The 23,348-nt window shown below is 39.2% G+C and overlaps 2 protein-coding genes across 4 annotated transcripts in view; one reads left to right on the top strand and one right to left on the bottom strand.

Annotated features, from left to right (window-relative positions):
• The window catches only part of LOC135223639 (uncharacterized), a 466,317-nt gene that overhangs the window by 352,674 nt on the left and 90,295 nt on the right, over window positions 1–23,348 (bottom strand). The gene's annotated exons all lie outside the window — the stretch shown is intronic.
• On the top strand, window positions 14,333–14,932 carry LOC135223984 (uncharacterized). Its single transcript, XM_064262906.1, has one exon. It carries the CDS (start codon window positions 14,333–14,335, stop codon window positions 14,930–14,932), a length of 600 nt encoding a protein of 199 aa, XP_064118976.1.

Genomic DNA, 23,348 nt, shown 5'->3' with positions numbered 1-23,348 from the left:
GAACTCAACAGAACGACTTGTATATGCATTGATTTGTGAACTTTGTACATTTTGTAACTCTTGCATTGCACGGAAAGAGCTCTCACCATGTGAAACTCTTGTATAAGTGTTTTTTGTCATCTGTGTTGCAACAACGAACCTTTGGATTTGTAGATCTTAACGATCTTATTGTGAAAGTGATCTTCTGATACTATTTTTGCCTTAATTGGCTGGTCTCTTGATAAATTCCATCTTTTTTTATTGCTAAATCACCTATGCCTAATTGCATCAGTGTACTATTAAATTTTCTGCCATTGATGATGGCCCTGATATGAGTATGCTCTGTGACAAGCACTGAATTAGTTGCAAATTCGTTGAAGAGGAATCTTCATTGTGTTTATTTCATGATTTTGCATTCATCATTGATCAAGCTATGCTTGAGTATTGATGTTGAATTGATTCTACTATTGATGCTTAGATGTTATTCAAATTGCATTTTGATGTGATCCTGCTGCCATTAGATGGTCTGTGTTGCTCTGTAGCATGTTATGATGAATTGACATGGCTTGAATTTTGCTTGAACCATTTATTGCAATTATTACCTTGATAGTTACAATTTGTACATTGCTTTTGATTCTCTTTTGATTATTGATTTGCGTCCTTGCCTTTTTGAGTGATCACTCCGAATTGCACCTGTTTACTGTCGAAAGTTAGACCCGTGCTGTAGCACTGCACACGAGCCTAGGCTTCGACAACCTGTTTGACCATGTCTGCCAACTCCGTCCGATTGCCTTGTTGCCTGCTTTGTTTCCTTCCCCCCTCTTTTTGGAGGGTGGAGAAAAACTAGCGCACGAGTTTTCTGCGACGTATTTCCCACCCGTCCATCCATTTCCTCTATGAAATCTAAAGCGAATTGCCACATATCAGGCGATCTGGGGGCTAAAGCAGAATGGTTCTTTCTTGTCAGTTTGCATTTATCAGTCCTCGCCTCTTCCCTCCCCCCATGGATAAATAACAGAATTCTTGTTGTCATATAAGTTATATTAGAAACAGAAGAATGTTTTCTTTTTGAAGAGAAACAAAATTATCAGCAAAATTGACTAACTCGATCCACCTGGATATGAAAGGTGAGTGAACCAAGCGCACATCCTCTTCCTCCTAATTAACGCAGATCAGTTAGCAACTCTTCCGGGTCTTGTATGGGGTGTATGGGTGTAAACTTAGTCATGAGGGAGGTGCGAATTGCGTGAACATTATGTACAGTAAGTAATCATTCTTTCCTGTAGCCATCATTGGGCTAATTGATGTTAACCTTTGCTCACATTGTTTAATCAACTTTCATGAATGTGTCCCTATATGTTTTAATGAAAGTGTGATTTATTTTAAGTGATTTTTATGTTTTTGTTGAGTGGTCACATGGTCACGTTAATTTCTTCTAAATTTGGGGTGCTGTGCCACCCAAATTCACACAATACTGCATTGTTTCACAGTTAACATTGGTAAATTTTAGTTTTGTAATAAAATTGTTAAAATCCTCCATGTCTACCATTCGAGTTGTCCTTGTGCATGGGCTGGAACCTGTCCCCTATCAGCCTCCCTCCATCTGGCACGAACCTGAAAAACAGTCGCTATAACATTCGCGACAGGAGTTGCGAGTGATTTCAGTAACCATGACTAATTCCAGTGAGTAATCATTCTGTATTTTTTTCTGTATTTTTCCCATCATTGGCTATATTATACTGTTTGATGTCTGCGGCTCGTGCATCTGTGACTGGGCCTTTTTGTAAATTTATTGAGATTTTTTTCGTGGTCACGTGGCCACTCAAGTTTCTATGTAAAGTCAGGAGTAACCCGTCCCCATTGTTTGTGAGTCACACTGTAAAGATGTTAATAATCATTTAAATTCAATTTTTGTAATAAAATAATCAAAACTAATGTTTGTTTCCATAGAGTTGTCCTTGTGTACGGGCTGGAACTTTTCTCTTCAGGTAGGACTATCCTCCTCATAACATCGAGGTTGAACTAGTGCTCTGTTGTCGAATATTTCGCGACAGTGATCACCTGTTTAAATTCTTCACCATTGAGGTTTTATGCCGCAGCGTGTCTCCCAACCTGTGACCGCTCGCCGTTTGGCGTCATGCTGCTACGAAGTGAAGGTAGCCTTCCACCGTCCTACACTTCTGAATGCTTAACTTTGTGTCCAGATTTTTCTGGTGTGGAGAATGCTGCGAAAAGTACGGATCTCCTTTAAATGCCAAACTTTCCACGTTAGGTTTTAGCAGGAAAGAAGAAAACAGGCAAAGTCGAAGCTTGAATGTTTCATCCATTATGATAGATTATGAACAAGTAGCTATAAAGGCTATTAAAATAATTTCCCTGAAGTGGTTATCAATGGATGTTTTTTCACTTTGGCCAGTGTTTATGGCCCAATCTTCAATCACGGGGGCTTCAAAGTTGGTATAGAGAAGTGGAAAATGAATTTTTAATCAAGCCAATACAAGCCCTTGCATTTGCACCTCCTGAAGATGTATTTTCGCTTTTTATCAACTTCATCCAGTCGTTAGACTTACAGACTGATGAAATCCTGAACGACTTTTTAGTTTATTTTGAAACAACTTGGCTAGGGATAATTCAGAGAGGAAGCAGGACACCTACTTTTGATATTGAAACGTGGTTGGTCAATGGTCTATAATTTGCCAAGAACAAACAATTCAGTGGAAGGGTGGCACAATGCGTTTAATAAGCGGGTTTTAATACGGAATCCTACAGTAACGAAGTTTTTACGGAAGCTAAGGAAGGAGCAAGCAAGCAATGTACTCCAAATTGAACAAGCAAGCATGGGGATAGATATTTCTAGGAAAAAACGAGAGATATTGAAGAGTCAATGACCGTATGAAAAAAGCTGTGGATGAGTACAGCAGCGAGGACGGGCAAGATATTTTAAAAGCAATTGCCCATAACTTATAAAATTCCTGCCTGTTAATTAAATTTTAAATAATCTATTTTGTTTTTACATTTTTAGCCTTACAACTATATTCCTTCTGAAAAAATGCTGTAAAAATAAAATTGTTTTTTATTTAGTATTTTTAAATAAAACTTTTAGATGAGTTAGACACTTTACCTACTTTCAATCACTAGAAAATTAAGAACAGAAACTGTTTCGAACTACCATACTATTTGCTAACTATTCTCGGACAACCATACTATCAATGATTAGATACTTAAAAACACAAATCTTTCAAACTACCTAAGGAGCTAAGATAGAGAAAGAGATAAAGAATGAGTGAGTAAGTGTGTGTGTGTAAAAGTGTGTGTACGCAAAGATATAAGCCTGATGAATGGTCGAACGACAATGGTAGAATAACAACTCGTCGAATGACATTATATATATATATATATATATATTATATATATATATATATAATTATATATATATGCATACACACACACACAAACACTTTCTATCATTCTTTATCTCTTTCTCTATCTTAGCTCCTTAGTTAGTTTGAAAGCTCCCTGTTTTTAAGTATCTAATCATTAATAGTATGGTTGCCCAAGAATAGTTAGCAAATAATATGGTAGTTCGAAACACTTTCTTTGTTCTTAATTTTCTAGTGATTGAAAGTAGGTAAAGTGTCTAATTCATCTAAAAGGTTTATTTAAAAATACTAAATAAAACTATTTTATTTTTACTCGTCGAAATAAATGGTATACACACACACACACACACACACACATATATATATAAATATATTAATATAATATATATAATTAATACTTAGATATTGATATATATTATATTATATATATATATTATATATTATATAAGATGACATACCATTCATTTCGACGAATTGTCACTTCGACTAGTTGTTATTCTACCATTGTCTTTCCACCAGTCATCAGGCTACCTTTCAAGAAACTGCTCCAATCATCTTCCTCCTCCCGAACAGCCGGAATACTTACGCCTCCAGCAGTCACCATTGTAATTCCAAGGAAGAACCCCACATGGATGTATTGTTTATTAATAAAACTTTTAACTTTACAATGCCGAAAATTGTGTATATAATACAGCACAGGTGAGATAACTTGAAAAATTTTAATGATTACCGAGAGGATTTACGGTAAAATAGGCATCTCGTATGAATGACCTTGAAATTTTTCCAAGTTCTTCATCTATGGGAACATTGTCACGAGACTGGTGCTCTGATTGGATGTTGTTGAAAAACTGCATTGTGGGTAAGCATTAATTACATATTAAGAACGTCTTCTCGTTCAAATGTGAGTCCGTGACAAAAATGCTGGAACATGATTAGTTGTTATAAGTTTCAGAAATTATGTGTTCCTTGAAAACCCCACCTTCAATTTGCAGCAATGGTGCCTTTGGTCCAGCTGTATCCTGGCTCCTGGATTATTTTCCATGTATTGCTTAATTCCATGCCGAATTTCAGCATCCTCACACACATACACTGTTTTCCTACGGAAACGTAGTTCACCTTATTATGTGCAGTGTTCCCACTGTAATTCTTCCTTGAATGACAGGGATGGGGATATCGTTTGTTAATGAAACTTTTGACTGAAAAATATAGAAAATGGTGTACATAATTCAGTGCTTTGGGATATTTTGAGAAATTTACTCAGATAGTTTAAGAAAGTTACTGTCATTTGTTTGATATTACGTTCATGGTAGAAGGGCGCCCCGTGAAGCTTTCGGTAACGTATGAACATACGCAAGAAACTGTAAATTTTTAAAATTATCTAGGTACGTTTCTCAGTTTCTCACCTGTACGTACTGCGTTATATACACCTTGTTCTGCAATGCTCATTCTAAAAATTTCTTTAATAATATGTCGGTGCGGAGCACTTCCTTGGAATTACCGTCATCATACTGCAACGGATCCCAGCAACCTGAGGGACCGACCAATCGTCACCAATATTTGTAATGTTTGGAGGCAGCAGGATATCAAACGGTACAATAACCTCGAGGGTTAAGGGAAGCCAGTTGTTATAGCAACATTTTTATTCTTCTTACAAAAACACCCACTGTAGGTGGTTTTATAGACAGCTTAGTACAAATAATAGATTTATGGCACACAGACACACACACATATATATATATATATTAATATATTATATATATATATATAGATATATATATATATATATATATATATATATGTGTGTGTGTGTGTGTGTGTGTGTGTGTGTCTAATCTTCGTATATGCACTAAGATTAACGTAACGTGTAATGGAGTACTGCATAAACGTACACAGTTGCAAAAGATTTTACTTTCCTTCCAAAGTTTTGTTGCAAAGCGCTAGTAGTGCTAGACTTGCAAGACTCAGAAAATTCTTTATTTTCTTATGTTATTTATATGTCAGATAACTAATGATTTGAATATTAATACTATAGGTGTAGAGCTTGGTGCTGTAAACTCAAACTATTTATCTATATTATGGATAAGCATCTCCAATTTACGAGCAACACGCTTATATATATTGCACTCAGGTAATCATATCACAGACTACTAGTTAAAACTAGTAGATTCTGAGGGGTCACCGGGTTCATCCATTAATGGCTCCAAGATGTATTCGAAATTATCTTTTTTGAATGTGAAACATGAGAGAGAGACAGAGAGAGTTAGTTTCCATTCATTTTAACGCTATGGAATGAATAATTGGAGCGCTTGGAAACAAGCGGAAGAGCTATAGTTGGTCAGTGCTATTAAAGGGGTGTGTGGAAGCCTCGCTGGACGCGGGGAATGAAACCTTTTAGATTATTCAGGATCCTACTCACCCGTTGTCAGTGGAGGAGGGGGGTGGGGGGTAAGGGGCGCACTCCGCACCTTCATACTAACATACTGATTCTCCTCCTTTCTCACCGTCCCGGTCTCTTCTCCTCAACTAGTACGACCAACACTTCCCTACCGATAGGCTCCTATGCATTTCCGCTGGGTTTAAAGGTACTTCAGCACTCTATTAAAAATATTCCTAATGGTCCTACGTTTTCATGCCACGGCGTATTACTGTTTTATGTGGTGGGCGAAGAAGTGATAGAATCAGAATAAAGTATGCTTGCGATTTGTTTACTTCAAGCAAATTAATTTGTAAATTCAAAAATTACTGTTTGGTTAAGCTAAATATTTGGTATACGTTTCAACTGGCACGAGAGAACACTCCTCTCTTGTCTCTCAATACCGGAATCAAAACTTGAACAGAAAGCAATTTATAAGAAAAATTGTGGTTGGGACTGACACATTTGTTAAAAAAAGAAAAAAAACTAGGTGGCCACCATAAAAACTAAGAATACTTAAGGTACGATGTACCGGTAATTTATCAGATAAGATAGCTGAGCAAAATAATTATTGTGATACTTGACTCCTACGAATCTGACCTTTCTTTCGAAAGATGGTCGGAAATAATTCCAAAAGTCGTGAATGCAAAATGCGGCTTCTTTCCCCCAAAACTGCCGAAAGGTGGATCACATATGCAAGCACTTTTGCGAACTCTCGTTATTAAAAGGAGTTACATTCAGAATTAGTAAGGAACATAAGACATAAGTTAGTGATGCCTTGAACTATCAGGCTTGTCTTATCCTTCTACCCACTAACGCATAGCTCCAAACTTTTTTTTTATTTTAGCTCCTCTCATGTTTTAGCAATTAAAATGGTGACTTCACCGTGGCGGCACACATACCAAAGTGACTCCTTCGATACATCTTCAGAATTACATCCAGTTCAATACTGGTAAATCATGTTCACTTCTAAAGTATGAAAATCGATTGCATACACTGCATTCACTTTATCATGTCACCTGTTGTAACAGGAAAACGTTTGTTTGCATTATGTACACTTCAATAGCTACAATTTACGCAAACAAGATATATATTTTTTATTTTAAAATTCAGAAAGATATGATCATTAATTAAAGGTAAATCATGTCCACTTCTATGTTATAAAATCCTACTGCATACCCTGCATTCACTTCATCATGTCCATTGTTGTAACAAGAAAACGTTTGTTTGCCTTATATACACTTCAATAGGTACAATTTGCATAAGTAACGAGAACTTTTTCGTTTTTAAATTCAGTAAAATTTTATCTTCGTTAAAGGTAAATCATGTTCACTTCTATGTTATGAAACCTATTGCATACACTATATTCACTTTATCATGTCCACTGTTGTAATAACAGGAAAACATTGGTTTACATTATATGAACGTCAGTGGCTGCTATTTACATACGAACAATTTTTTATTTTTTTATAAAGGTCAATGACATCTCTTTATATTTGTAAGTTACTCCTGATCGCACTGTCTATCACACTTGCAGAGAGAAGTGCACTTAAGAGCAGCTTTGTGGCATTTGCAGTGTCCGCCACAACCTTTTTTGCACCCACATCGAAGGAGTTCTCGACAGGCATCAGTAGCCTGCAGCAGTGTTGTCCAGACTGGTTCCCAGTTGCCTGTGGAACTTTGCTTCCACCCCCATTCGCTTGGCGACGATAGTGTTGGTGCAGGATCAAAGATTTGGTTCCAGCAGTTTACCTTATAAATAATTCTTTTCAGGCCTCATTCACTTGCACAAGACTGCTGGTGCAGTCATAAAGCAATACAACAAAGTGTGACTCAAACCACTGGGGTATTAAGGAACAGAATGCTGCAATCACATTTTGAAATGCTTTCCAGGTCTCCCAGCAGGTTTTCTTTCCACTACCATTGAAAAAAAGACACTGTATCACAACCAGTGAAAGCGTGGAACAGGGGTAAGGCACAGGATCAGTCACAACCAAAGGCACTTGTCATTCCATCAGCAGCCAAATGTCAAAAATTCTTACTTGTACCAAAAACAACCTACAACTCAGGAATATCAAGCCTTTGAGCTGCCATGATGGCCAGAACTAAGACGTCAGTGTCCACTGTGCGAATCTGGATTTTGCTGTATCCCTCTTTAACAGCATCAAACACATGAACCCTAATTCGAGTCTCAGCCACCTCATGGGTACATGGAGCTAAGTTGGTTACATCTCGCGGCAATTTACAGAGGATATCTTCGTTATGTGTGCTGATTACCTGGCACTCAGTTTATAACAGAATTGCTTGGGTAGCACAGAATGCAAACAGTTCTTCTTTGTTCTTGTCCATTTGCAAGAATGCTTGCCAGTTTCCGCTAATTTTAGTGGTTGGCTCCACACGTCTCCTGGTGTCCTTTCCCCTCTTGCTTCTGGTGAGTGATTTTAGGCTTTGTTGTTTATAGGTATATGACATCAACTCTCCTAACAGATTGCAAATTTGAGGCAAGGTATGGAAAGAAGACATCAATTGCATGCTCTGAAAAGTTTTTGGATGAGCCAGGTTTCAGCTTGTTAATCACAGCTGCACCATCAAAGATGATAACCTCTACATCAGGCTTAGTAATTGCATCATGTGAAGCTGTCATCTGCTCCAAGCAATCTACTAGATCAGATTTTGTCCCAAGTCTCAATTTACCAATTTGTGTAATGAATGGTGGATATGCTTGATTTTCATGCTGAAAAAGGTTGTCTAAATCACCATCCCATATCTGACAAGCAACATACAGCCTTGAGAACGAAGAGCAGTCATTTTTCAGGGAGGACACTTGCAACTGTGCCTTGCATTTTTCTTGAGCAGGAGAATACTTAAAGAGGAGAAGGTTATTCTTTTGATGCAGTAAAAAATGTACTTTGTTTGTGACACAAGCTGTCCCTCCACAAAGGTGATATACAGGTCCTTACCCAACTGTTCTACCTTCCTCATTGAGTCAATGACAGCCTGATCAGCAATGTCGTGGCACTCTAATGTAAGCAAATCATTACTACTGTCACAAAAGAGATTATCCATTATTTCAATGACATCTTTTAGTGATTTGACATTTCTATAAAATGCCTACTAGTTATGCATCTTCTATTCATGTTGCCACAAATTTGTCTTCTTTTTAGAGTCCATAGATGATTCAAACTCTTGTATTATCCATGCCATCTCTGGGCCACACACTATCCACCATCTCAGAGCTGATGGATTCTCAGTGAGCCCTATTGCTGTACCCTCCCCTTTCGCTGCTGCGTTGTTTTCTTCGTGTGCCTTATCTACGGCAATAACAGAGAATGGGCGTGCTGTCTTTTTGACAGTGAAGTTCCAGACAAAAACTAAGTATACACATTTGGATGGCAGTCTTTAAGTGTCACCAGGTCTCTCAAGTGTACTGGAATCCACCTTGCATAGGTGGTGTGATCCAAGGCAAATAACCAAGGAACAATCATGGTAAGGGCTTCAATGTATAACAGGAAGTCTGCTTCATGAACAGCCCGGATATAGAGGATCACCATCATTTCTAGTTGTGGTACCAAGCCCCAAAATTGGAACTGGGGTCTTGCTTCAGCTCTTTGCTTGCACGAAACTTCAAAACATACTTTGCAATTTTCATTTACTATACTGCTACTGTATTGAGTGTATGCCTTGTGAAGGAGAAATTTGAGAATAGTAATTGTAACTTGATGAGCAGGCAAGTGCAAGTTACATGGGTGACTCAGGAAGGAATGAGCTGTTCCAGCTGGGGTGACTCCTGCCTCCATAAGAATGCCCGTCTATCCACTACCATCCAGAAGATTACCCGAAGACATTGAGTAATGCCATTTCTATGTGGAGCTCCCCAAATAAGACAAATAAAGTGCTCCTTGCCGTAGTTTGTTGGCGATGCCCATTGAATTCACTTTGCCATAACAGGAACTTGCTTAGGGTTAAGGGTATCAACTGCTGTTTCAACTACATCCATTGAGTTGCGAATCATGGCTTCTAAATGGGCTGATTCATAGAAAAGTGGTAGTAAAGAATTGGCCACACTACTTTTGTCTACACTGTTAAGTTTGCAGCCCAAGAAATTGTCTCATTTTCAGATAGTTATGCCATCTGGCCCAGCAGCTTTACCACCATCTTTCTCTGAGCTTACTTTACTCACTCGTTATCTCATTAACTATTAAAAAATTTGGACTTTGTTCTCCCTTTTGTATATCTCATTCTCTTCATTTAGCAATTTTCAAAATGATACTTCTGCCACTTTATACCATCAGCTGTCCTCACCATTTTTCCATTGCTCCCTTGATTTGTTTTTTGTGGGTTCTGTCCTCTGTTGTTTTGTTTCTTGCTTTGGCTAGCCTGAAAATCTTCTTTTCCCTCCATCTTTGGCTTTTACTATAATCTTATTTCTTTCCTTGTGAATTATCTTATTTTCTTTTAACTGTGTCTTCCCATTTCTCCATTGCTGTTTTCTTTCTTTCTGTTGTATCTCACCTATCCTTATTAAATCATGAAGGTTTTTTATTTCCCCATATTTTTCGACTATTTCTCCAAAGGTGTCTTTACTGTGTCTTAAGGTAAGTCCAGATTATGCGTTTTTTTTTTCAATTTCCTGCACGCCGTTGACGCACTCAACAGCGCATGTATCTCATACAATTACGCAAGCGTTTTTTTCTTGGAAATCAATGAACATTGGACAATGCAAGGCTTCCCACCAATAATAGGAGTCACATGTTTTTTGTCATTAAACAAATTTTTTTTTACTCTGAAAGCTAATGTGTGGTCACCTACCAGCAAGGAATTAACTCTTAATTTTATTGAACATAACCAAAACCACAAAGTGCTTTGGAAAACTGATTTAAAAGGATACTATAACCAGTTACTGAGAGGAGATGCCCTTCAAAAAACTTTGTAAAAATACACATTAGACGTCACAGCTGTGAAATAAGATTGAAAACCTTAGATCCTACTTTTCTAAAGAACAATGAAAACACTGTAAAAGAAAAACAGAGTGGTAGCGGCCTTGATAAAAGTTACATTTCAAACCAGTTTGGATCCAAGTATTTACTCTTTTTGAAGGACACTAACATCCCTCTTCAAACCAAGGACAGTATTGGTGAAATCAAATCAAACCAAGTAAGTATATCTTTAATATGCATAATCATAAAGTAGAATAGACAGAATAGTATATAAAGCGGTGACAATTTACGATATGCTTTGCTTTGATACCCTAAACAGGTAACTTAAGCTGGTACGTATATAAGTTTCCAGTTGCCAAGTAATGCAGTGTAATAGCTAATCTGATATCATCAGGAGTGACTTCTCTCTTTTTAGAGATTCGAGGTCTGATTTTTTTTTTTGTATTGTCGCAAAAAGGGATGGATCCCTCTTTTTGTGACAAACTTGCTGCAAACATCAGGTTAACTTGAGTAAGAAGAAGAATCAATGATGAGTGCAAGTGACTGCATGACTTGGGCCACCGATATGTAAAAAATGTAGCTAATCATTATGAAACGGTGTGGGGAAAGAAAGTGAAATAACCTGCTATAAACTTTATATATCTTATAAATTCTGAAGCAAAAAAAACCTTCATCTACAGGGAAATCCTTCGAGTTTACTCAAGTTACAACACATCATGTAAAACTAGTTCATCATTCACCTTAATACGAATTACCATATCTTGTAGTTAACACATAAAGATGAGACGCAATACAGTAAAGCATCAAGTGTCAGGTATTGCTACGCCATGACATCACGAAAGTTGTGCTCGAGGGCAATGCCACGCATAGCTTTCATTTGTTTCCCAAGTACTAAAGACAAAAGGTAAGGCAGATCACTTTCTCCTTTCCAACACAGCCAGAGTCATTACTTTAATTCAGTTAACATGATAGTGTAAGTTTATCGCGGGGTATCCCACACATCCTTTGAGTAATGAAGTCTAAATCAAGTTTGTATGGCCAAACATAAAGTGAATAATCCGATTATATGGATTTTTTGTGTTAGATTCCTGATTCTCTGATCTTTTAGTCCGCCTCATGGATGTAGAATTGCAACAGCCACATGTAATTAGATTTATTGAGTTTTCGTAATAAATGTTTCCTGTGACCCCTTTTATGTGGAATTAACAAGTATATATGTGGGGCAAAGTGTTGAGTGTAATTATAGTTTATTTTTTTAATAAATATGTAAAACTGTGAACCTTGCTTCCTCAATCCCTCCACCGAGTTGTAGAGTCTAGTCCTTCAGACCTTATTATTGCCCAGGCCACCAGGCTAGAACCTTAGTAAGTCAAAGGCAAATTGTTCGCATTTGGTCCTTTGAACTGGATAACAAGGACTCTGCTGCTCGGAAGACATTGAGTAAGCAAGGGTAATTAATCTGTGGGAGGAGAGTGCGACCGTCAAATTGATTATGAGTCCGCTAATTACCACAATCTTTTATTAAGCTTTCTCCCTCTTCGTAACTTAAGAATTGCTCCTTTTCTTGCTTTGCTCCCCTTGTAGTAATTAGCAGTCATGGCAGTTGCCACTGTTAGACAAATTGAGGCAACGATGGGCCTCCTATCAGACCTGATCATAGAAGCTCAACGTGAGCTGATTGAAATGCATACCGCGGCTCTATACCAGAATCTGGCCAACAATATTCGTGGAGATAAGAAGCAGCTTTGTTCACTGTATATGTTGAAAGTTGCTAAATTAGAATCCGGAATAAAGGCTAGGCTACGCCACCTGTTAAATGAAGCAACAAAAGCAGTTTCATTGTTACTGCATTGGATTGATACGCTAAGCGTTCCCACTAAAAGCGTCAGTTTGCCAAAGCTGGAACCATTGGCCCTCCCTATGTTCGAGGGAGAAGTGAGCGAATACGCTTCATATAGAGACTTGTTTGAAATTCATGTTAATCGCAGAAGTGACTTGGATGATGTGACCAAGTTCATGTACTTGCTCGGTACCTTGGGAAGGGATCCACTCAGAGTTGTCAGATCTCTGAGCATAACCGCGGCTAACTATCAAATTGCATTAATCTGCTTGATAAACTGTATGGGAATGATCATCAAACAGTTTCCAATTGCATCGGCAATTAGCCAATATCTTTGTACCTTCATTAAACCCCGTGGAACTTAAGAAATTCTGATTCGAATTGACCATTTAAATCAAACAGATTAAACGTTTGAGCAAGAATGATATCGGTCACGGTATGATCATGAGTCTAACAACACAAAATTCATCTGAGGGTAAATTATACCGTGAAGTGGTGAAGCACTTGCACAAGTGCAACTATGATGTTGATGAGTTCTTCAATGCCATTGATTTCATCATTCGTATGCTCAAGGACGATGCGCTTCAAAAGGGTGAGTCCCTAAAAACCGATGTGAAACCTGAAATGAATGCAAACCCAAAACCTAAAGTTAAAGCTTGTCCGTTTCGTAACGACAGGCATTCAGCACACGAGTGCAACAAACTGCTAGATATAGCCGTGAGACATCATCAGTTGATCCACATGAGGTGTTTCAATAGTCAAAATGTAGGGCAGAGAAGCGAACAGTGCCAAAGTAAGAGTACATGTAAGCTGTGCGGTGCTAAGCACCATAATCTAATTTGTGATAACAGAACACGCCCCCCTACCCCCAAGGACTCAACTTCACCCTCTGTTGCCCCTTCTCATAATGTTCCTAGTGCATCGCATGTAACTTCTCACCCGACAAAGACTGCAACTCCAAAAGGTAACCAGAAGATCGCTAACTACCCAAACACTAACGAGAAGGATTCAAAGCCCAGTGTAAATGCAAAGGTAATGTTGAAAAGTACCTCACTAGAACTACCTTGTTCGTTGTTGCCAACAGCCACTGCCACATTATGCATGTGTTAGCAAACCAACTGCATCTGATTGTTCCACGACACTGGGAGCCAGCGCAGGTTCACATCAGCCTCCTTAGCCATGAGATTAAATCTCCCCATAGTAGGTCGAGTACCATTAAACCTAGCTCCCTATGGCTTTGCGGAAATTTTGAGAGATAATTTGATGTGGTGAAATGCAAAATCAAAATGTGAAAACGAGTAATTCGTACAAAGCTAGTAGTACACGATCATAGGCTATGCTAAAATAAAGAAACATCTCGTAAGTAAAGGTTATCATATTGCTGATGAAGAAATACATGATAAAGTAAAAGGAGTAGATGTACTTGTAGGAGCCAATTATTTTAGCTACTTCGTCCTTGGGTCAGAACAAATTGATGGGATCAATCTTTTTGTAACACATGGGGGAATTTTGCCATTCGCAAAAGTTTCACAGTTGACACTTGAAGGTGCTAAGCAAAGAACCACACACACTGCGCGTGTGTAGGATAGCAATTCCAGAAACAGATGTCAATGAAAGATGGAGACTAGACCGAATCGGGGTTGTTCCTTCAGAGCAGTATACAGTTCAACAAATAAATGACATTGCAAAGGTAAGCCAGAGTGTTGTCCATACTGAACATAGCCATCAAGTTAGTCTCCCTTTTAAAGCCGAAGTTAGTCCAGACGTTAATTATCGAAATGCTATGGCCAAGTTAGAATCACTCAATGCAAAATTCGATCAGGAACCCCAATACCGCGCCGATTATGAAAGGGTATTGCAATGTTACTTAGATACGGGATTTATTGAGAGGTTAGAAGCCCGCAGAATTGAAGGATATTACGTGCCTCACTTTGGGGTGAAAAAGGAGAGCCATACCACCTCCTTACACATTGTGTTCAATGCATCAGTGAAGTCCATGGACAGACTGTCATTAAATGATTGCCTTCCATCTGGCCCCAACTTGGTAGAGGCATTGCATAACTTCTTAGTGAAGTATAGATTTGGCCGATATGCCTTAATTGCAGATATTAGCAAAGCATTCCATCGCATATTGTTAGATCCAAGTGATGCAAAGTACACACGATTCCTCTGGCATGAGGCGCCTAATCAAATGGCAACCTTCACCATTCGGGTTGTGGTATTCGGCGTCACTGTGAGCCCCTTCCTACTGCAACAAGACCTTCAGACTCATTTGCAGAGGGAAGGACAGCCAGACTTGCTTAGTCAATTTTATGTAGATAATTATATCCAAACTTTCAATGAAACGCAATCGCTGATGCAGGAACACAAGTGCAAGAGATAACTCTTAGAACGAGCCAACATGCCTTTGACTGGCTGGGCCAGTAATGTTGGAGAATTGGACGAGAGAATGAGTTGGGATGAACCTGTGTGTGTGAGTGTGTTGGGGGTGGAATGGAAGAGGGATGAGGATAAGATCAGTGTGAAGGGGTGTCGGGGGACCTAAGAGATGAGGGAAGGGTGGGTACCTACAAAACACAGGATACTCTCACTTCTAGTGTCAAATTTCGACCCCTTAGACTTGCTTAGTCCTCTGTTTGTGAGTGGAAAGTTGTTTCTACAACAACTCTGGGAAGATGGTGTAGGATGGGATGATGTGCTAGATGATGCTAAGGCCCAGGAAGCCAGTAAGTTGTTGCAAGAGTTCCAGTCCATGAGTGAACTGGGGATTGAGTGATCTATAGGCGCGAAGGGGTCGGAGTTACACATATTTGCTGATGCGTCGAGTAAGGCTTATGGGGCCATTGATTACGTGAGACAAGGGAATGGAAAGACTGCGCTTCTAACGAGCAAAATGCAAGTTACCTCCCAAAAAATGTTAAAATTAACAATCCCTAAGTTGGAATTGTTAGCCTTGTTGTTGGGATGTAGATTAGCTAAATGTCTGCAATCACTGACAGATCCGTCAACTGTCACTTTGTAGATGCGATAGCAGAGTGGTAATCACTTGGGTGAATTATCAGTAGGGATAACAAGAACGTATTCATCAACAATCGGGTGGGGGAGATTCTCTTTACCCTACAGGATAACAACATGGCCTTTTAGTATGCCTGTCAAGAGGAGCCACCTTGAGAGAACTGAAACAGAACCAGTTGTGGCTGATAGCCCCCCTTTTCTGCATTGTGTTGGAGAGCCAAAACTATTAGAAGACATCTGTGTGTCAGAGCCTGTGACTGTTGCCATGGCCCTCTGTGAAATGAGGGAAGAGGTCACTATGGTAGAACCCAGTGAGACATGAGAAATCATGGAACAGGGAGTAGAGTTTCCTGTTTTGTTGAGTTATGAAATTGGTACTCAAATGTCTGAATTTAAATAAGTTTCCCACACGGGTCCTATCCACACCACTGAGGGAGCAGGCTACATCCTGCTCATCACCTGTATGACCACCAAGGCATTATACCTGGAGTTTTGCAGTAATCTGGAAGCCATAACCTTCACCTTGGCTCTCTGACTGCTCAGTGCGACCCATGGCGGTCTTTCACTCATCGTTTCGGACAATCACCAGATGTTCAGATCGGCCAGCCACTTCCTACAGGGATTATATGAAGAGGACGGCGTCCAGGAGTTCCTGAGGAGGACTGACATTCAGTGGCATTTCCAGGCATCACAAGCACCATGGAAGGGAGGCTTCTTTGAGATGTTAATAGGAGTAGCAAAATGCACGCTTGAGGTAGCCTTCCAGAAGAAGTCATTTCCGGAGGAGCACATGCGGATGTTGGTGAAGGAGGCCGAAGCCATGGTCAACAATCAACCACTCATGTACAGCGGGGACAGGCAAGAGGATCAAGTCCTCACACCCTCCCACCTACTGCGAGGATGCCTCATCAATCTGATAACCCCTTTACTCCTGCCAGAAGTCTTGAACCAGACGTTGACCACCCGCAACGGACACTGAAGGCATTTCGCGAACACTGGAAGAGAGAATATCTTTCTGCCCTACACTCCAGACACGACTCTCGACCCAGGAAAAGGACTGATCTTTGCCCAGGAGATGTCATGCTCGTAAAAAATTGTGGCCCCTTGGTAAGATTACGGAGGTCTATCCCAATGACAATAGGGTCATTCAATCTGCCAAGGTGTACGACGGCACAGAAACCCTGCGAGCTGTCAGCCACCTCATTCCCCTGGAAATTATGTCCGCCGAAGATGATGATCAGGAAGAAAACAACAATGAGGATGCAGCCCGAGACAAAACGGAAGCAGTCGAGGACAGCGAGGATGGGACGGACAGTATGGGGGATGTGAGCGGAAACATCGATGGGATGGAAGAAGAGGAGTGAGTTACGTCCGGGGAAAATGAGTGCATGGTAGAGGCTCAGGGTAGACAGGGTGCCGATGAGATGAAAAACAGGCCCATAAGAGACACGAGTATTGTATCTTCGGGCATCCATCCTCTTTATGGGTGAGCTGACCAAGAGGAAGTGCAGTTTGTGCATCCTAAACGGAGAGCGCGGCAGTGATACAAAGAAAACGGATGAAAGAGTGGGTAAAAAATGAGTATGTGTAAAACATAGAAAATGACAGTCATGTACAAATCACAGGAGGGACCATGTACAGTGAGTTCGCGTCAGGAGGAGTTTGAAGGACGATAGAAAACTGTGTACGTAGTTGTATGTATTTAAGAGTAACTAAAGTACGTATTCCCGTGTCAGCTGATCAGGCTGCGCCGGACGAGGCATGTTTGGGGTTGTTGTTGATCACCTATATGTAAGTGTGTTTTGAAATGTGTATGATGTGTTTGCTCCGACCTGTCTCCAACAGCAAGTGCTCGTCACATTGGAGTCAGGTCGGTTGTAGTCGTTGAGTTTTCCTCTCACCGTCTGATCCTTCTGAATGCTAAGCCTTGCGGACAGAATTTTTCTTGTGCGGAGGATTTCGTATAAAGGGACGGATTCCTCTTTTTGCAACAAACCTGCCGCAAAAGTTAGGTTAATATGAGTAAGAAGAATCAAGGACAAGTGCAAGCGACTACATGGCTTGAGCCACAGGTATGTAAAAAATGTAGCTAATCATTATGAAACTGTGTTGGGAAGGAAAGCAAAATAACCTGCTACAAACTTTATATATTTTATAAAATTCTGAAACAAAATTAACCATGTATATGAGATGAAAATAAAGTAAGCATGCCTAGCAAAAACCTTCGTCTACGGGGGAATCCTTCGAGTTTACTTAAGTTGCAACACATCATGTAAAACTAGAGTTCGTCATTCACCTTAATACGAATTACCATATCTCGTAGTTAATCATAAGATGAGACGCAATACAGTAAAGTGTCAAAGGTCAGGTATTGCTACCCCATGACGTCACGAAAGTTGTACTCAAGGGCAATGCCACACATAGCTTTCATTCACTTCCCAGGTATCGAAGATAAAAAGTAAGCGGATTGCTTTCTCCTCTCCAACACAGCCAGAGTCATTACTTTGATTCAGTTAACATGATATAGTGTAACTTTATTGCAGGGCATCCCACACACCCTTTGAATAATGTAGTCTAATTCCAGTTTGTATGGCTAAACTTGAGTAAATAATCCGATGATGCAGATTTTATGTGTTAGATTCTCGAGTCTCTGATCTCTTAGTCCGCCTCACGAACGTAGAATTGTAATGGCCATGTGGTATTTAGATTCATTGAGTTTTCATAATAAATGTTTCCTGTGACCCCTTTTACGTGGAATTAACATGTATAAAATATGTGGGGCAAAGTGTTGAGTTTAATTATAGTTTATTTTTTTTATAAATATGTAAAACTGTAAACCTTGCTTCCTCAATCCCTCCACCGAGTTGCAGAGTCTAGTCCTTCAGACCTTGTTATCGCCCAGACCACTGGGCTAGAACCTAAGTAGCCTAAGTCAAAGGCGAATAATTTGCGACAAGTATTGTGGTAATGTCCTCTAGTGTATTCTTACGAAATTCTTGAACAAGATATTGCCATCACATTGTAAACCTTGCAAAATGGTGTTTTTATTCTGTTTAAAATATCTCTTCATCCATAATCTTTTTTGCTGCTTCTTTTGTCTCTGCCTAAAACATTATTAATAATAACTGAGTAAGCAGCACAAACTACCACACTGTCACTGAAAATATCAACGTGTGGACAGTAAGAGGTATGCATTACATTCCTCGTCTTTCAACTTTTGCATTTAATTTCAATACCGAATGCATATGCTTAGCGCACCACAGTGGATGAGGAGGTGGACAAAAACCAAAAAAAGTATTGTTCAGTTTTATTAAAATTATATTTAAAATATAAATTAGAATAATTTTTAGAAAGGGATCCGTATACTATATTATTATTTAAGGAGTATGGGTTAGAGTGGCACTATGGTTTTTAGATGCAATCAGCTATGTACATTCTCTCCCAGTATCCTAGTGATTAGTCTACATCAGAATTGTGTACTTGTAGCCCCTTTAATATTAAGTCTGTACATATTTCATTAGTTTATAAGAGAGTTCCAACAAGTTTACTTCGTATTATTTCTGTGACTAAACATTTCAAATACTGTGTATAACATGCAATTAATCCATGTTATATCGATGTATACAAAAGTACTTAAAATATTTTTTTATTTAACAAAAACAAGTATGCTGCAATTTTTTTCGCTTGCATTTGCCTCGTATTTCTTATGGATTTTATTATACTAGAACTTGTGTAGAAAGTGAAAATATTTATTTTCTTTGCACCAATTTGTATTTCGAGCTTTTATGGGCAGTAATAACCGAAGTGCTACCTCTCCTATCATGGCGCCATTCAATCAGCGAGTCGGAGTAACCAAACGACGTAAGGTGACTAAAGTTGCCAACGAGTACTTCATTATCTCAATACTACATGGTGTTTTCAAAGGGTTTGTGGCAAATCCCAGCCTAAAAAGTTAGAAGGGGTTGGGTTGCTATAAGTTTTGGATTTTAAGGTTGTTCAAAGGATTTACTTGGTTTAGGGCAGAAAAATATCTAGAACATGTAAATTAGGAAAGAAATAGAGCCATTGCATCAAAATCTTTATGGCCTACAGTACAATTACCAATATGCAATAGAGATTATCAGTGGGTCAATGGCAAAACACTTAAAAGCCAACCAAACGTGTGGTTCTGAGATCGATCCCTAGTTCCCTTGAAGAGTTAGAGAAGTGCTTTTCTGTTGCTGGAAATTCACTTCTCATTACTCATCCATAAGTGAAATTCTCAAATGGAATTAAAAATGAGACAATAAGAATACTCAGGCCCTTATGTTTGAAAGCGATTTATATAAGAGGAGATGAAGCACTTCAGTCTATTTCAGTTAGTCTTACGAGTGATATTATTTTAAAAAATGTTTTATTTTCTATTACATTGTAGGCTAATCTTGTTTAACTTTTTTTTCAGATTAAGAATCTTTGAGATTTCCAATGAAAAAACAAAGAAGTGTAAATCAGAACAGCTACTTCTTACTTTGCAGGGAAGAATGTTTTATGCTACATCTAAGATTTTAAGAACAATAGGGTACATAATTTTGGCTGAACAGCTTTCAAATATATCACTGAAAACAACTTTTGCTAACAAAAATGAATACTCTCTCGAAGAAGCATTGGCTCAGGTAATATTTGATTGTTCACTAAGTAAGATATGTTATCAATTCCTAAGGTCTGGAGCTGCTGAAAAAAATAGCAAACTTTATCCAACCTATAATTTAATCCGGGAATCGAAAGAAGCATGCTTGCCAATTCCTGCTTCTGAATGGAGAATTTCAGATTATAATGCAAAAACCTAATTCCAGGCTTTGTTTGATCACACAGTTACGAGAATTATGAAAATCGCCGATTTTGAGAAGCTTGAAAACTTAGCAGTTGATACGTTATACCTGGACTGTAAAGTTGGTTTTGGTGGAACATCCGGACAAAGTAATTTACAAGCAAAGCCTCTCGGCTAATGTTGAAAGAAATCTTGCAGCAGAAAATAGTCTATTTATAACAAGTATGGTACTTCTTGAGCTAAATGTAACTTAGTGAATCCTGAAAACAAGGTTGTCATTTGGAAAAACAAACCCATCGACAATTAGATTCAAGTTTTTGAAAGAAACTAGACAAGTGTTAGTTGATGAAGACCAGTTTTAACAGAACTGTATATCAAACTTACGACCTACTGAAATATCCGATGATTTATTTGTGAAATAGAACGTAAGTTTACCCATGATTGATGGAAAAGTGGCAACAGCACTATTAACAGTTACAAATTCGATGCAGTTTTGTTCTGTATGTGGATCCTCTCCTAAAATCATAAATAATCGAATTGAAAACCCGTCCTTCAAGTCAAGAAGCACTGAAACACGGCTTATCTACCCTTCACGCATGGATTAGGTGCATGGAATGTTGCCTACATACAATGTAGGAAACAAAAGGAAACTCGTGTATCACTCCTGCCCTAAACCAAGCAAATCCTTTGAACAACCTTAAAATCCAAAACTTAAAACTCAACCCCCTCTAACTTTTTAGGCTGGGATTGGCCACAAACCCATTGAAAACATCATGTAGTATTAAGATAATGAAGTACTCATTGGCAACTCTAGTCACCTTACGTTGTTTGGTTACTCTGACTCGCCGGCTGAATGGTGCCATGATAGGGGAGGTAGCATTTCGGTTATTATTGCCCATGAAAGCTCAAAATACAAATTGGTGCAAAGAAAATAAATATTTTCACTTTCTACATACAGGTGATGAGCAGGATGTGGCCTGCTCCCTCAGTGGTGTGGATAGGACCCGTGTGGTCCACTCTGATGTATTCGAATGGGCGACTAATGTTCACTCTTTCTTTGGGTAGTGGAGTTGGTGGTGGCTACGTCAGTAAGGGCTTGAAGGTGATTATGCAGTCTCTGCACTGTCCTATGACTTGTTTCGTTCTGACTCTCAGTCTGGGTGACCAACAGTCCTGACGAAAAAGACCCATGAGTTCATTGACACCGCAATGCATATTACAGCAATGCAGATAAGTTAAGTATGTCCTAACTAAGGTGCCATTAGCAGGCAATAGAACAAGTGACTTTCTATAACGTTTCTCATCAAGAATTCTAGTTTGTGTGTACACAGTTCCATCTACAAGGCATAGATTTAACTGTTTTATAAAATTTATCACATCCGTAGCAACTCTATCGTTATTTTCTAAATAAGCACAGGTACTGCACTGGCTAAATATTTTTGTTGTTCCAATCTTACTAACATCAAGAAGGGAGACTTATTTAAATTCAGACATTTGAGTACCAATTTCTTAACTCTCAACAAAACAGGAAGCTCTACTCCCTGTTCCATGATTTCTCATGTCTCATGGGTTCTACCATAGTGACCTCTTCCCTCATTTTACAGAGGGCCACGGCAACAGTCGCAGTCACAGGCTCTGACACACAGACATCTAATAGTTTTGGCTCTCCAACACAATGCAGAAAAGGGGGGCTATCAGCCACAACTGGCTCAGTTTCAGTTCTGTCAAGGTGGCTCCTCTTGACACGATATCAGCAGGATTCTGACTGGTTGGTACATATGTCAAGGCCATGTTGTTATTCTGTAGGGTAAAGAGAATCTCCCCCACCCGATTGTTGATGAATAAATTCTTGTTATCCCTATTGATATTCACCCAAGCAATTACCACTCTGCTATCTGTCTACAAAGTGACAGTTGATGGATCTAAAGGTGATTTCAGACGTTTAGCTAATCTACATCCCAACAACAAGACTAACAATTCCAACTTAGGAATTGTTAATTTTAATATTTTTGGGGGGATAACTTGCATTTTGCTCGTTAGAAGAGCAGTCTTTCCGTTCCCTTGTCTCATGTATGCCTTACTCGATGCATCAGAAAATACTTGTAACTCCGAACCCTTCGAGCTTACAGATCGCTCAGTCCCCAGTTCACTCATGGACTGGAACTCTTGCAACAACTTACTGGCTTCTTGGGCCTTAGCATCATCTAGCACATCATCCCATCCTACACTATCTTCCCACAGTTGTTGTAGGAACAACTTTCCAATCACAAACAGAGGACTAAACAAGCCTAAGGGGTCGAAATTCGACACTAGAAGTGGGAGTATCTTGTGTTTTGTAGGTACCCAACCTTCCCTTCACACGGATCTTATCCTCATTCCTGTTCCATTCCACCTCCAATACACTCACACACACAGGTTCATCCCAACTCATTCTCTCGTCCAATTCTCTAACATTACTGGCCCGGCCAGTCAAAGGCATGCTGGCTCATTCCAAGAGTTCTCTCTTGCACTTGTGTTCCTGCATCAGCAATTGCGTTTCATTGAAAGTTTGGATATAATTATCTATATAAAATTGACTAAGCAAGTCTGGCAGTCCTTCCCTCTGCAAATGAGTCTGAAGGGCTTGTTGCAGGAGGAAGGGGCTCACAGTGACACCGAATACCACAACCCGAAAGGCGAAGGTTGCCGTTCGATTATGCGCCTCACGCCAGAGGAATCTTGTGTACTTGGCATCAGTGGGGTCTAACAATATGTGATGGAACGCTTTGCTAATCTCTGCAATTAAGGCATATAGGCCAAATCTAAACTTCACTAACAAGTTATACAATGCTTCTACCAAGTTGGGGCCAGATAGAAGGAAATCATTTAATGACAGTCTGTTCTTGGACTTCGCTGATGCATTGAACACAATGCGTATGGGGGTGGTATGGCTCTCCTTTTTCACCCCAAAGTGGGGCTTGTAATATCCTTCAATTTT

Source organism: Macrobrachium nipponense, chromosome 10 (assembly GCF_015104395.2).
Source record: "Macrobrachium nipponense isolate FS-2020 chromosome 10, ASM1510439v2, whole genome shotgun sequence".
Taxonomy (NCBI): domain Eukaryota; kingdom Metazoa; phylum Arthropoda; class Malacostraca; order Decapoda; family Palaemonidae; genus Macrobrachium; species Macrobrachium nipponense.
Note: the sequence above shows the minus strand (reverse complement) of the source record. Positions and strands in the feature narration are given on the sequence as shown.

Excerpts from the sequence above, each read along its gene's own strand:
- LOC135223984 (XM_064262906.1), top strand. The coding sequence starts at position 14,333 with ATGGCCAAGTTAGAATCACTCAATGCAAAATTCGATCAGGAACCCCAA.